At 40.8% G+C, this 15,509-nt stretch overlaps 1 protein-coding gene across 1 annotated transcript in view; it reads right to left on the minus strand.

The window, feature by feature from the left end:
• The window catches only part of LOC116316656 (dystrophin-like), a 233,304-nt gene that overhangs the window by 51,449 nt on the left and 166,346 nt on the right, over window positions 1-15,509 (minus strand). Inside the window, exons 34-49 of the mRNA XM_039607248.1 lie at window positions 14,821-14,982; window positions 13,975-14,091; window positions 13,651-13,824; window positions 13,420-13,575; window positions 13,172-13,342; window positions 12,848-13,027; window positions 12,551-12,670; window positions 12,271-12,441; window positions 11,874-11,996; window positions 11,642-11,776; window positions 10,844-10,996; window positions 8,377-8,547; window positions 4,085-4,207; window positions 3,177-3,349; window positions 2,884-3,019; window positions 2,491-2,666 (exon numbers count right to left, since the gene is read on the minus strand). Coding sequence (XP_039463182.1) covers window positions 2,491-2,666; window positions 2,884-3,019; window positions 3,177-3,349; window positions 4,085-4,207; window positions 8,377-8,547; window positions 10,844-10,996; window positions 11,642-11,776; window positions 11,874-11,996; window positions 12,271-12,441; window positions 12,551-12,670; window positions 12,848-13,027; window positions 13,172-13,342; window positions 13,420-13,575; window positions 13,651-13,824; window positions 13,975-14,091; window positions 14,821-14,982 — 2,441 coding nt within the window. The remainder of the gene's footprint in view (window positions 1-2,490; window positions 2,667-2,883; window positions 3,020-3,176; window positions 3,350-4,084; window positions 4,208-8,376; window positions 8,548-10,843; window positions 10,997-11,641; window positions 11,777-11,873; window positions 11,997-12,270; window positions 12,442-12,550; window positions 12,671-12,847; window positions 13,028-13,171; window positions 13,343-13,419; window positions 13,576-13,650; window positions 13,825-13,974; window positions 14,092-14,820; window positions 14,983-15,509) is intronic.

Below are 15,509 nucleotides of genomic sequence, written 5' to 3' on the forward strand. Positions count from 1 at the left end.
CCGATCACATTGCTCTGTAAACTTTTCAAGCACTTTAATAAACAAGCAAGAAATTCCACCTCTCGCATTTTTGCGTAAAGTTCACAGCGCGTCAGGCAAATAGGCAGGCTCAGTCCCCGGCCTCTAGCGACTGTGGAAGTCGCTACACTCCTCTTCATTTCTCTTTTTAAACTTTAAAAACAGGTTGTGTGTGAGACTTTAAATCAACAAAATATAAAATATACACCCTGCGACAGACTGGCGACCTGTCCAGGGTGTACCCTGCCTCTCGCCCTATGACAGCTGGGATAGGCTCCAGCGCCCCCCGCGACCCTGGAAAGGATAAGCGGAAGCGAATGGATGGATAGATGGATGGATAAAATATACATTTTAAATTGTTATTGATCCCTTTACTCCTGGTCCTAAAGTGTATATTTATTTTTTTACTCTTAAATATTTATTGTTCGTTTACTTGCACTGCTGTAACTGGAGCCTCGTCGTCTCGTCTCTCTCTATACTGGACTGTATGTAGCGGAGATGACAATAAAGTTTACTTTGACTTCAGCAGCGAGCAGGCCGAGGGCTCTCGCGCTCACTTTTCGTGTATTGATTGATTGATTGATTGATTATGCTTTATTCATCCCGAGGAAATATAGAAAAACATCGGTGCAAATTATAAGTCTGTATCATAATGTCTCTGGTGTTTTCGTGTTGTTGCTTTGTTTTTATTTTGTTTTATTTTGCGAGTTGGTTATTAGATGCTGCTCCAGCCAGCCAGAGAACCCCCGCCGCCCGCCCTCTCCTCCCTGTGCCGCAAGCAGCAGGCATACCCCGCAAACGGAGGGCGCCCTTACTCCCAGCAATTGGGCGATAGAAAACCGATCGGTGCCTATGCCATCCCCAATATGCGCTGGCATGATGTCGGGGCAGCATGAGTACGAGCAATTTTTTTATTTTTTTTTGCCGATGCCCGTGATGCCGCCCCCCACCACGATGCCGCCCCGGGCAACCGCCCGTGTCGCCCGTATCTAAAACCGCTACTGGCTAAGACAGTAAATGAGAGCAGGTACACGGATTCTGCACAAGGACGTAAACACACAGCGCGGACCCGCGGATCAGAATCCGTGAGATGTCGCCTTTCTCACCCGACGGGCGCTGCAGCTTTAAGCGGCTGCGCGCGCTCCCGCGGACGGCAATCACTTTCTGGCAGACAATCACTTTTTGGCACAACACCGTCAATTGTTCCGTCTGTCCTGCTCACATCTCCAATGGTTGTACACGTTGTCATTAATGTGGCTTCACTCCACATCAGCCACGCCGCTTTGCTAGCTAAATGACCGGTGTCGGCACATATTTACTTTAATTTCAATTCAGGCTAGAATTTTTTTTGTGTGCGCAACGCAGATTTTCTCTGCGCAGAGACCGTGCCAGTAGTGCGCAATTGCGCACGTGCGCAGCTTATAGGGAACATTGGAGAGGAGCACAAGCAGATGAGCAAGAGCGGCACGAACGGCACCAAAGGATGACTGCTTGAAAAAACCCCCAAAACACTAAGGCTCAACCATGAGCCCATCGGTGTGTCAGTTTTCTTATTACATTTATACTGTTAGCTATTTATTTGTTTCTGTGGAAATTATTCTGCATGCTGCCAACAGGCTGCTTCTAATTCCATTAAACATCTGATGTTTAATGATGATAAAAGGATTCTGATTCTTAACAGAATCTTGACAAATCCAAGCCCAGCTTTAACATCAGGCTGGGTTCTTGGCTAGCTTAGGATTAGCATGCTTTCAGTGCAGGTGCTTGCAAAAATGCAAAGTTGTGTTAGCAGAATAATGCTATTATTATAGCATTATAGGTATTTCTGTCCTGCACACAGTTTGCAATTTACAATTGCACTCTTGTCCTTTTGTGCAATAAAAATAAAAGCAATGTCCATATCCACTTGTAGATTGCACCATTATTTTCCTTCACATAAATTTTTATTCCACATGACAAAAATCTGCTGATTATAGTACAATTGCAAAAAACAAGCAGAATCATTAGGCAGGCACACTAACAATTCCATGGAATTCAAATACTTGGAATTGGTTCTCTACAAGCACCGCTTCACAAATACCATCCCTAACGGGAACCATCATGGAAGGATAGGCCTCTCCACGGCATGTACCACCAGCTGACAAAAAACATCCTACAAGTGGTTAGAGAAGGCTGGACTGAAAGACAGCACAGAGACATTAATAATGGCAGGACAGGAACATGCTCTAAGCACAAGATCACTATAGGTGGGAGTCTACCACACCAGGCAAGACCTTGTGCAAATATGACCCTGAGGCAATCCAGCACATAACATCAGCGTGCAAAATGTTAGCAAGCAGTGCATACTTGGAACACCAGGACCAAGTGCTTGAAATGCTTCTAAAATTCCCAAGATTTGGAACTCATGTTATGACAAGGCATGAGTTAATCTATCCATATGGAAGGTACAGACACATGCATGTGCACATTTACCTCCTTTTTCGTTTGTTAAGCTGCTGGCAGACGTTGGCCCACCGCGTGTTCAGTAATTTGAGCTGTGATTGAAGCTGCAAAGCATCATCTGGTGTGCTCATCTGGTTTATGTCCACCCCTGCAGAGTTCACTCTGCCCAGCACTGCTTCCTGGAGGGGTATTTCCTCAGTCAAGTCCTGTGCACATAATACAGACACAGTAGATTATTACTGATTAATTATTTATTGATTTCAAGTGAAAATTATAGACAGAGATCCAGGTGAAATTTTAAGATTTCCCACAGTGTCGTTGACACTATTTAACAACAAACACTAAAATTTACCTTTAATTTACAGGTTATATTTGTGCAGTTACATTTTCTCAAAAAGGAAAAGTTGTGTATGTGTGTTTTACCCTTAGGTGCTGTCTGTGTGCTAATGGGTTGCTCTCGGCCAGTTTCAAAGTCCCCTCAGCATCATTCAGCCACTCCTCAAGTTCCTTCTGATCCGAAACAAACTTCTGCCACTTGGAGTTACAATCCTGCCAACGCCTTGACACACACACAGAAAAATGTTTATTTATAATTGTGCACAATGTTTGAAATATGCATGTACGCACACACACACATAATACCACGGGTGCAGATAAAACACATACAAAGGCACACACGGAGAAGAACTCGCAGTATACAGGGGAACCACCCGTACTTTTGTCTGTCCTGGTAGAGCTTGTTCAGTTTGCCCCAGCTGATACTGAGGAGGTTGACAGACTCCTGGATTCTTTGGCCCTCCAGAGGTCGAGCACCAGACATCATCTCCTTCCTGTGAGCCAGTACTCCATCGACAGGACCTCGCAGCTTGTCAATATTCCCCTTTACGTCCTGCATGTGTGGAGGATAAGATTATGGTAGAAAAATATCAACATGTTACTGAGGAGAGTACACTGTCTGGTGTGAAAATATTTAGAATTGTTCTCTTAACACAATACATTTTAGGACAGAAAAACCCAAAATAGAATAGAATAAATGCCACCTGAACACTATCTTTCCACATCCTAATTATGCACAATTTTAGGCATTTTATGTTACATAAAATGCCAATAAGTACATCGAAGTATGTGGTTGTAATGTGACAACCAGTTCAAAGGGTATGGATACTTGTTCAAAGGACTGTAGTAGCTCGAGTCGCTACTTGAGAAAATACTGAATTTATATTAATTATTACAACAGCTTAATTGCCTCCAAGTATCATCAAGAGTCCAAGTGCAGAGTGTGAGGTTACCACTGTCACTTACTGGATGCTTTTCTTGTTAAAACCACATGCCAGATTATCATGTTATAAAAATGAAATGCTTTTAGGCTTACTGTTTTTTTGTTATTTCTTATATGTTACAAGAGGCACAATTTTTTTGTTTGGTACGTAGTCATAGAAACTATGGTGCACAGCATGAGAGAAAATACATTAAAATATAAAACAACATTGACTACAACAGGAAACTCAGATTAATGGTATAAACAACAGTATAATACTTATAAGCTTTAGTATATTTGATCACACTGGTGGTCAGTTGTTGACTGACTGGGCCTTTCAGATAGAAGTTCAAAAGCAATGCTGACCTTCAGGCAGTGCTCTTGCTGAGACATGTTATAATATGCTGCAGGCCAGTATTCAGGAGAGTTCAGCTTGAAGTCCGTCTCTGACACCGAACACAACAGCGCCTGGAGCTCTGTGATATACTCCTGATTACGCAAGTGCACACACATGCACACACAGACACATAAAAAGGCAACACAAACATACAAAGCAGAGCCAAATCAGAAAAAGAGAACATATCAAAGAAAACAACATCTGCAACTGATCTGGAATTTTGTTTTCTATTCATCTTTTTTGAATGTGTAATAGAAAAAAATCAAAATAAATGACTCATTTTCCTAAACCCCCAAATTTTCAAACTACATTTTGTATCTGCATAGTTTATCTTTGTCTAATAATAAACTTTTGTTGTGTATATATATGCATTTGTGCATAAGTCATGTAAGTGTAACACATATGATCAAAACAGAGAAAAATGTGACCAAACCAAAAGTTGGGGAACTTTGCATGGCCAGTACTTAGTAAATGTCTCTTTGGCAAATACGATAACCATTAAAGCCTTTTGAGGTAAGAGTACGTGACTTCTTGTTTGAATCAATGGGTTTCATTCTTTCTGCAGACTTTTAGTACTATGAAACTATGGTGTCCCTGCTTTGGAGGCCTAACACCAGCTGTATCCCTAGTTTAGGTTAAAGGGTGAAGCAAAATCTTCAGCTTGTGCCTGATTTTTTTATTTTCTTACTCTGTTTATACTTATATTTATATTATATCCCACTCTTATTTATTTTATCTTTTTATCCTGTTTATATTCTTATTAGGTCATATCTCCAGTGTTTCCTCGGAGGGGCTCTCTGCACGGGGCTGTGATCGACCCGTGGCTGCTGGGGCCCTGTGGGTCCTCTGAGCCTGGCTGGGGGCTTCTTTGCCTCCCTCCTGCTGTGTGCCCAGCCTGGAGGCTGCGGTCTGTGATCGGCTCCCGGTGCAGACAGCTCCCTGTGATAGTGTTTCCTCACTTGGCTAATGCGTACCCAGCCCAATTTTACTCTTTAGGTGTGTGTGTGTGTGTGTGTGTGTGTGTATCATGACCGCTTCTGTTAATGACAGTGCGGGGAATGAGTGGGAGGGTGGGGTGGGCTGCTTTTAACCATGTAAAGCACTTTGTGCTACAGTTTGTATGAAAAGTGCTTTATAAATAAAGATTGATTGATTGATTGATTGATGTAGTTTATTGAGATACTGAGATGTATTTATGTTTCTTCTTCCTGTCATAGAAGTCAAGTTACTGACATTTGCTTCAAGAATTTGGAAACGTTTGTTAAACTGCAGTTTTTTTTAATTCTTTCAATAAAGGCTACGCAAACTACTACCTAAAAACACTTGTTTTCATTTTTAGAGTCCCAATCTGGTACATAGAGTAACCCAAGCCTGTTGATTGTTAGGGGACGGCTGGAGGAGTCTGAGTCTTGAGAAAGCCTTAAAATGCGCATCTTTAATGACGACTGTGAACAAGCTGTAACATTAATAGGCTAATTGAGATCTGAGGATCTTTGGTCAGTGAGAGCTGAGCTCTCCTGGGGTGTTCTACTTTGAATTGTCCAAAGCAAAACTAATATGCTAATCCTTTTTTATTTTTTTATTTTAAGGATCTCAGTTTTTACCACTGATGCCCAAACATCTGCATGCTAAAGTGCACCTGTTGCCATAGAATCACTTGTGTTCCTCACAAAGGTCAAAATGATTTTGATGTGAAAAACTGGTGGACTGATCCTTCAAGCCTTTGCAAAAGAAAAAAACCTTTCTCTGATATCATGCCAAGTGTATGTGCATGTGTTATGAGGTGAAATTGAGAGGTACAGTTTTGAATGCCTTTGCTTCTCTGCTTACAATCATCATGGTTTACTACACTAGGAGCATGTCTCTGAAAAAAGTGCTGTCACCTACCATCCTGTAAAGTTACCTCTCACTTTTTTTTTGACATCTCATATTTTAAGCCAACAAGATAAGAAGCCCATAAAGTGCTCAGATTACTACATTTCATATTACATGCTTTTTCTGTCTAATGTTGGTTTGTTCTGTGCATATGGCTTTTTATAATTATGTGTCCCATAACACTGTAACCATAAAAAACGAGACTGTCATAATATCACTCAGCTGTGTTCCTAAACCTTCTTTAGGCTACAGTTTGAAACAGTTTTTCCCTGGATGCTAAAGACTGACTATTGTTATTTTTTTCAAAATTCTTAAGACTAATTTTACATTTATTTATTTATTTTTAATCACTCCAAGTTCACTGGCTGGCCAGAACCTTCCTGCTTAAAATAGACGTAATTAAAATTGGGAAAAGCTTGTGGTCATATTTATGAATTATGTCAACGTTGGACATTATTTTAAGAGCAAAGGTTGCATAGTGAGTGATTATGGTTAGACTCTAATTTACTGCCTCACATTTGTAGCAAAGGACCAAACACTGCCCACACATTTTCATTGTGAGCCTTTCCAACATTTTGTGTTTGACTCTCATGTGTGACATGACCTGTAGTTGAGACTGGACTTACAACCACTCAGGTCGATAGCAGAATTGGTTTCGTCTGCTAACTGAAAGGTTCATGGTTTGATCCCTGGGTGCTTCCAGTCTGCATGCCAAATATCCTTGGGCAAGACACTACCAACAGGGGTGGCCAGATGTGTGGCCTTATTTCTTACCCCGTGACCTGTAACTCTGTAGCCAATCCACTATAATTTGTGGCTACAAAGACTCACTAAAACACTTATTTCCTCTCATATGCTGACATTTAACGAGTATGATTTATTTAGGACACTACGAATTATTGTGATCCCAAATGCAGGTAACACACAATTACATAAAAAAATTCATAGTGACCGCCCTACCCTCAATGCACACAGAAAAGCAAGGTTAAGTTTAAAGGGAGGGTTTTCTGTTCTCAAGTTTAAGCTGTTGTATTAACATTTGAAATGATACTTGTCTCATGTCAGTAGGAGTTTTACTCTAAGGAAAACTATGGAAGATTACTAACATAAGAAGACCCCTGTGGGGATAGGGATGGAAGTCATGAAGGTGATAGGCTATGTTTGTTATCATTTATAATGCATTAGAATATATTCACTCTGATCCTGTATCAGAGTGCTTGGCTAGATTACGATCTGCAGCCTGAATCCTTCCAAGTGAACTTTCTTAATTAAGACTTTATTTTGAGAGCACTTTAGTATTATGAAGACACTGTCCAGAAGATGTCAGCTTCATAAGATCGCTGTGATCAGTAATATTTAAGGAAAATATTTGATCAGATCAGAGACATTAGCAGCTTATATGTTTACTGTCCAATGGTATAACAGAGCAAGGCAGAAAAAGACAAACTGATACTAATGTGCTTAAGACTGGTCTGAGATCACATGTAGAAATAAATTAATGTATGCCTGAAATCTGACAGTTCACATGTGTATCTGTCTAAGATTATATCATTTAAGTGTATGTACATGGATTTCATGTTAGTGGCTTACAAGATACATACATCTTCAGTGATTTGCAGATCAGGGAACTTCCAGTAATGTGATTGGTTTGTGGAGCAGGAGGCATGCAGTGACACAGAGTAAGACAAAGCAACCAAGGAGATTTAAACTTGTGTACAGATATAATGTGTGGATGAGAATGCAGCATAGAAAAACACAAAAAGCAACTTGTTTCCTTGAATGGAGTTCATCGAATCCAGATTTTCAAAACATAAAAATATATTGTACTATCAGTTTTGAAGGTATTAAAAATGTACTATAAAGAGATAGACAAGGTCCCAAATTTGGGGTATTTAGGTAGGGACTAATATTTTACTAAAAGATAACGTTGGTAACGTTGGTATTTTAAATGTTTCTTATCGTCCATACGTCTCATAGGGAAACACACAAAATGTAACCACTCTATGCTAACCACCTCGGTGGCACTATTAAAAAAAACAGCCTACATGAATTCTGAATCTAGTAGTAAATTATTAAGATAGCACTACTAGCATATCACAGTTGTTAGAGCTAATGAGTTTGTGGTACCAATATTAGTTTGTACTCAATCAGAACACTGTTCATTGGCTGACTGTGGATTTAAGATTATTAACTTTAAACATGACTGTAAGTTTACTGCTCCTAAACTTCATTTGGAGATGATTTTGGAGAGGATTGAAGCTTTCATGTTGTTAGATAAACTTTTACTACTACCTTTGAGAGACTAAAGAGTTAGTATTGAAATATAATAATTAAAGTATTTTCTGTTAGTACTGTCGATACACAAGTTGTGCCTACTGAAACTCACACATTGTCTTTTGAAGGGTATGAACTTGCCCTCCACCTCAACCCAGCGTGTGTTGAGCTGGAGTTGGCGGGGCTCCACTAGATTGGTGGCTCCAGCCTCTGAAAGCTGATTGGCTAAGCCCTGCACCTCCTTAAGCTCCTCCTTCTTCTTGTCGAACTCTGAGCCAATTTCCTATTGAACAAAATCAATGTGGAAGGTCACTTGCTATTGGTTGGGGGCCAAGTAGGGCAAGCACAGACAAGTATGTAGATGTATTGGAAACACATTCTCTCTCTCTCTCTCTCTCTCTCTCTCACACACACACACACACACACAAACATTTCAAATAATCAATAATGACACATTCCACTTTCTTTTACCCATCAGCACATCATTTACCCATCAGAGACAATACATTGACAAAAGGGACAAAGTGTTGTGTTTGTCAGTGTCACATATAAACATATACAAAGTTCAGGCTGTATATTTGTATAGTATTTAACTCCATTTCAAAAAGAAAGCAGTGCTATAATCATGAGGCACTGACTGCCTTAAGACTTTATTCATACAAAGAACAAGTAAAGTCATTGGCCAAGTGCAGAAAAAAGTGCTATGTGTGAACTAAGCAGTTTCTGGCTGAACAGAAACAAAGAGCTACACGAACAGACTGAAAGACAGAAGGATGGACAGAGACACAGACGGACAAGCAGTGAGGAATATCTTTCACGGCAATGATGGTGAGTCTGAGACGTGTGGGTGGGGTGTCCGCTTAGCGAAATGTCATAGTGATCATCTGAAAGTGAAACACATACAGAGAGTCAGAAAGGGCGGGGAAACTGGTGGAAGTCCAGGGTTTCCTTCTCACACCTTCTCCAAATCAGAGCCAGATGTTAGTGCTGCACTGCTGTAGCACTTTGATCTAAATAAGAAATCATTGGACATCTTAATACATAATTTTGCCCTAAACATACAATATTATTTTTGTGGTTTTTTGAGATGCTGCAGTTTCAAAAACTTAGCAACTAGAAGGAGCGCCTACAGACTGTAACACAAAGTTACAAATGCTGCCTTCACAAGCATATGAAATTGATTGAGATCCCATTTTTATGGGTTTAATTTGACGTTGGTTCACCCTTTACAGCTATAAAACCCTCAATTCTTCTGGGTAGGCTTTCCCTTCCAAGTGCATTTGTGAAGTCAGACACTGATGGTGGGTGAGTAGACCTGGCTCGTGGTCTCAGCTCCAATTCATCCCAAAGATGTTGTATTGGTTTGAGGTCAGGACTCTGTGCTGGTCAGTCAAGTTCTTCCACACCAAACTTGCTCATCCATGTCTTTATCGTGCACTGAAGGATTAACAGTTCCTTTCACTAGAACTAAGGGGCCGAGCCCAGCTCCTGAAAAATGGCCCTATACCAAACTTTACAATTGAGACAATGCAGTCTGACAATTACCACTTACTTGGCAACTGCCAAACCCAGACTCATCCAGTCGATTTCCAGACAGAGAAATGTGATTCATCACTCCAGAGAACACTTCACTGCTCTATCTTCACTGCTCTAGAGTCCAGTAGCAACGTGCTTTAGGCCACTGCATCCAATGCTTTACAATTGTGCTTGTCATGGTGATGTAGGGCTTGGATACAGCTGCCCAGCCATGAAGCTCTCTACCTACTGGTCCCGTGCTAATCTGAAGACCACATGAAGTTTGGAGGTCTATAGTGATGTGCACTATACACCTCAGCTTCCGGTAACCTTGCTCTGTCATTTGTACATCTGTGGCTATCTAAGTGATTGGAACACCTGAATTCAATGATTTGGGTAAATAAGTGATTACTTTACAACACAGTGTATATAAATTATTCTGAAAAACTAATCAAGTGACAAATATAAGTAAAGTACATGGTTTTAATATAATGTTGGCAATGTCTAAAGCTACTAAGTTGGTCAAGTAAGGTCAAGTATTTTCGCTGCAGAAAAGCTCCATAGTATACTGAATTAAATAGGAGCATGTTTTATCATTCATCATGAAGTAATAAACAGGGATTTTAAGTTCAATGCTGCCTTAAAAGACAGTAATTATTTAAAGACAATAAAATATTGCATACAACTCTAGGTCCATTAATAAATAACTAAATCCTTGATAAAATCTATCAGTGATCGTAATAAAAAAACTATTCCCTTAAAAAAACTGCTCAGGGAGTGTTTCCATGTGATAAAGCTGCAAATCTTTGATATTAAATCTTTGTCCAAAAGTTGGAGAAGGGGAGAGGTAGGATAGAAACAAAGGAATATATACCGCAAAACACAGAATGACAAAAGATCAAAGCAGACGATGTGGGAAAGAAAAGGCGTGAGATGAAGAGCTGCGATGACAAAGATAAAGTCAGGCTGTGTGTCTTTGAGAAAAGCCAAATAGAAAATACAAAGAAGTGGTGCTTTATGGAATGGAACTGTGTGTGTGTGTGTGTTTCTGTGCGCATCATCACCTTGACCCTCTCTCCCTCAGGGGGGTCAGGCAGTAAGTCCACTCTGCGTTGAATGTCATCTAGCCAGGCAAGCAGGTCATGTGACTTCCTCCTGTATTGGTACCACTGGGGCGCAATGGCCAATGCCTTCCTGTTTCGAAGGACGCGCAGGTCCTACATGCATGTGCCCACACAAGCACATAGAGACATGCACACACATGAATATCACGAATATCTTTATGTGACACAGCTTTTATCCAACTGACCTGCTGTTACATGTATTCAAAATAAAACAGTGTTTATGTGCAGCTATAGCTGAGAAGAACACTAACATTCATTTAATCTTGCTTCTTTCCTCCCAGAATTATTATCTCAAAAAAAGCTGGTCATGAAAGTACTGACTCAAAAAGTTTTAATTGTACAAACTCTTTCTGTATTTGCATGTATGAGCACCTTAACATGTTTTTTATTTATTTAATGTATTACATACATACTTCTATATTTATAAAAGCAAGTACAACAAGTTTAGTTTTGTACTTAGTGAAAATTAAAAAATCTTTACTTTTTTAAAGTTTTATTTTATTTAATGTAATGGTTTGCTTTATTTTGGCTTATTGTTAACATATTAGCTAATAATAGCATATTAGCATTGTATGCTAGCCAGCAAAGAGTAACTTTTTGATGACTTGAACATAGACAACAGGGTTTGGCTTAATGTGTTAGCAGCAACTTTTAGATATTTCATTGCAATGATATAACACATTGTGAATATACTCCCATGTTATTGCTCTGTTTAATATTAGCTCTTGTGTGTGTTACCTTGACTATGTTGTATTTCATGTTCAGCTTGTTATGCTTAAGTCTGATCTCCTCTCTCTTGTCCAGATCCGGGACTCTCTTCTGTAGACTCTCTCCTTTTAATAGTAACTCCTTAACTGCGCCCTCCTCACAGTCCTAAACACACAAGCACATGCTTGGTTTGTTAGTCGAAACAGAAAATGACTGGAAGTCACACTAGCTGTGACTGAACCTTAGTGTGAGGGTAACAGACCTTGTCCTCCAGGAAATCTTCTTCCTTCAGGTTTTCCCCTTGTTTGACTTCATCTTCCAGGAGCTCCAGCCAGACCTGCGCTTCACTGTGGTACTGCTCTAGCTCCTTGGCTGATGCTGCCATCTGCCGCACACACACAGTCCCATGGCAAAGATGTACAGGCGCACACATACACACAGAATGTACATTTATTTACACAGTCTCAGACCTATGTAGTAAGACTAAGAAGAAGAGTTAAGGAGCAACTACAATTTGAAATCTATTAAAGTAAATTCATGGATTTTAGGATTTAAAATATAGCATTTAACAATAAATATGAAACAGCCAAACAAACAAAATGCACACAGACTGTGTGTTTCTGCTCTAAAAGAATATCTATATAAAGGTACTTCCCTACCATTCCAGAGGTAATGCGCTGAGAGATGGTGTCAAATCTGTGGTTAAGCTGCTCCAACTTGGGTCTGACCTGGGCCTGGCAGTTGTCCCCCCTGGTGGACATTAACTCTTGCCCCAGAGACCTTACCTCCTCCATCTTTCCTCTAGTGAGTTCCAGCTCTGCACGTAGCACCTGCAGGTCCCAAGACACATATGTTAGGTGTATAAACTGTCTTCACCAAAGGCATGAAAGAAACATATGGCATAGGGAAAAAAGCCTCAAAGTATATATACAATATAACCTTCAATACATCACTGGGTCCCTGGCTGTCTATCTCATTCATTTGTCTCTCTGCACCATTGATCCATCCATTCACTTCCTGTATTTGTCCATCCAACTTGTGCATCTGCTGCTGGTAGTCCTGAAAGAGAGGTAAAGAAAGAGAGAGAGAAGAATCAGACTCTTCTGACTCTGCAAACAGTGACATCTCCAAGAGCTATATTTAGCAAGCCAGGTCTAATATTAGAACGGAAACAACAGATAAATGGAAAATATAATAAGAGTAGAATCACAGAATGATTTCAGTTCTATATCTGACCAGCAGCAGGTTGAGCCATTCTTCTGCTCTAGAAGTCACTGCAATCCAGTTGCAGTGCAGCAGGCTGACTTTGTCGTCCACAAGGCCTCCATGGCCGCGCAGCACAGCCTTTAAGGCCTCGGCGAGGTCCACCACTGCCTGCAGCTGTGGCTGGTGTCTCTCCGTCTCCCCATGGATGGACTGAGAACAATTAGGAAACAAGGACAGAAGAACTTTTCTATGTACGGTGACCTCGCATGTTTATAAAGGCACTTAAAATAAAAGATATTAATAGAGGTTCACTCTTTAATGTTTGTCTTCATGTTGATATATACACGTAGGTACCTGTGCCCACGCCACCTCATCCTTCAGGTCACTGGGCATTCCATCCACTGCAGAGCGCCTCGTCAACTCGGCATCAGTGGCAGCGAGCCATTCTGTGAGCCCGTTCAGCTCCTTACGCAGCTTCCTTGACAACTTCAGACTCTTCTCCAGCTCCAACTTACTCTCTGTCACCTACAAACACACATTCTTTGATTATGCTGGTGGAGTTACTCCAGTATGTGTGTGTGTGTGTGTGTGTGTGTCCTAACCTGAGCTCCCATCTGGTTATACAGCAGTTTCAGGGCAGTCACTCTGTCGTCCAGCTCTTTGGGCTGCTCAGTCTGCTGCCGCTGTACGATTTGTCTGCCTGTTTTTATAACCGTCTCCACCTCCCCTTTCACTTCACTCAGCGCTTTATACAGCTTCTGTTCAAGCCAAATAGATAGAAGCCACTTAAAATAGAATCTCTTCATCAGTTCATATGTGAAACAAATACCCACCATGCACTGCTCCAGCTGTGACTGCACCACGTCCTGCTCTACACTGCGGATGTCCAGCACCCCCATTTGACTTTTGACCCAGGCTAGCACACGCTCACACTCGAGCAGCCGAGAATCAAAGTTGGCAGGCTTCTGGAAGAGTCGGAACTTAGTCCACACATCTGCCAGCATTTTCTGGGAAATAAAAAGACGCAGACCCATAGTACACATAATGATAGGCAAAGAGTCCTACAGGATTACTGATTACAGTAAACACCATATCCTGTCTGTCTGTATATGTATATTCTGGCTGTACATTTCAGCACACTGTCTGCGGTTCTGTACCTGGGTAAGGTCCATCTGTCCCATGATCTTTGGGGAAGGGTCTTTGTCTTTGTTCTGGTTCTTCTTCCTCAAGTCCTCCAGGGTCGTTTCATGGCTGCTCAGCTCTGACTCGATTTTCTTGTGAAAACACAAACACACATGATACATAAAGAATTCATGTAATTTTATGTAATTTATTCAATTCAATTAAACACTAAAGTCAAAGTGAAATAAACCCTAAAAATGCTTAAATGGACTGACAGTGTACAACCTTCTGCTGACCACAAGGGGGAAGGAGATATCAAGAAGAGAGAAGATGGAGTCCAAACACATTGCAAGCCTACATCACCGCCACACTTACAGATTCTCTCGCACACACCTTGTCTCTGCCATCCTTCTCTTTAAAAACAAAGTCTCAGGAATGGTCATCCACTCTGCTCCAATAATGTAATCATTGTTTTATTCTCTTGTATATGTGTTTGTGTCAGTAAGAAAGAGATTGAAAAAGAGATGGTAAAAGGGAGAGAGAGTGAAATCAAATCAAAGTGTGGGGAAGACAGCAGGAAAAAGAGGCAAAGACACAAAGACCGAGGCTGTTTGTGTGTCTGTTTGTTTACTACCACCATTGGTCAGTGGTGGTCTGGATTTGCCCTTAAATAGAGACTTTGAATCTGCTAAAGGTGCCCAAACTGGTTTCAGAACTGGTTCTTTTTATTTTGGCCATTTTACAAATGTTTGTAAAATTTGTCTTGTAAAATAAGGACATCATTTGGAATTCTGTCTTCCTTGGTTGGAGTAGGAAACAAATGCCTTTGTTCCTGTCATGTGACTATAAAGGTCATAGAAGGATCATTGTACTATGGCTACCTGAGCTTCCTGTGGTATCTGCTGAGCATCGATTTGATCAGCCAGGTATGCAGTAAGGTGGTGGTCTGTGTTAGCTAAGGATTCCTGGATCTGCTTCAGGGTTTTGTCATTCTCCCGAGCCCACTGGAGGTTCTGCTCCAGCTCTTTTTGCCTGAGTGCTGCCTGTGGAAACAAGAAAAACAAAGTCAAAAGACATATTCTAACTCATGTAAATCAGAAGAACAAGAACAATAATTAGCTGTTATAAACAATAACTAAAAGTCCGGCCCCTGTCCTGTAGAACTAGCTCCCAGTTTGCATACCCATCTTTAAATATGAAAACAGACTATTTTCTAGCTATTTACAGGACATAAGAATTTTAGCACAGTAAAGCACTCATAGAGGCTTCACTATTAGCACACAAACAGACAAACACAGCTACATACACGAGACAGGAGTACATCTACACAAAGACACACAGCCCCACTGTGTGTACCCTGTTGAAGGATGGATTCTGGGATTTCTCTCGCATGTCCTCTCGGTGTTGTCACTATATAACCAACGCTCTTCTGAAATTTGTTATCAGTGAGGTGTCTCAGTGTCTACTGCAGTGTTTCCATCTTCACTCTCTCTTGTTAACTGCAGACAAGAATAACTAGTAAACAATCCTATTACATCATATAAGAGCCTGTGCGACTGTGTGTGTGAGA

The sequence above is a fragment of the Oreochromis aureus genome, linkage group 23 (assembly GCF_013358895.1).
Source record: "Oreochromis aureus strain Israel breed Guangdong linkage group 23, ZZ_aureus, whole genome shotgun sequence".
NCBI classification, from domain to species: domain Eukaryota; kingdom Metazoa; phylum Chordata; class Actinopteri; order Cichliformes; family Cichlidae; genus Oreochromis; species Oreochromis aureus.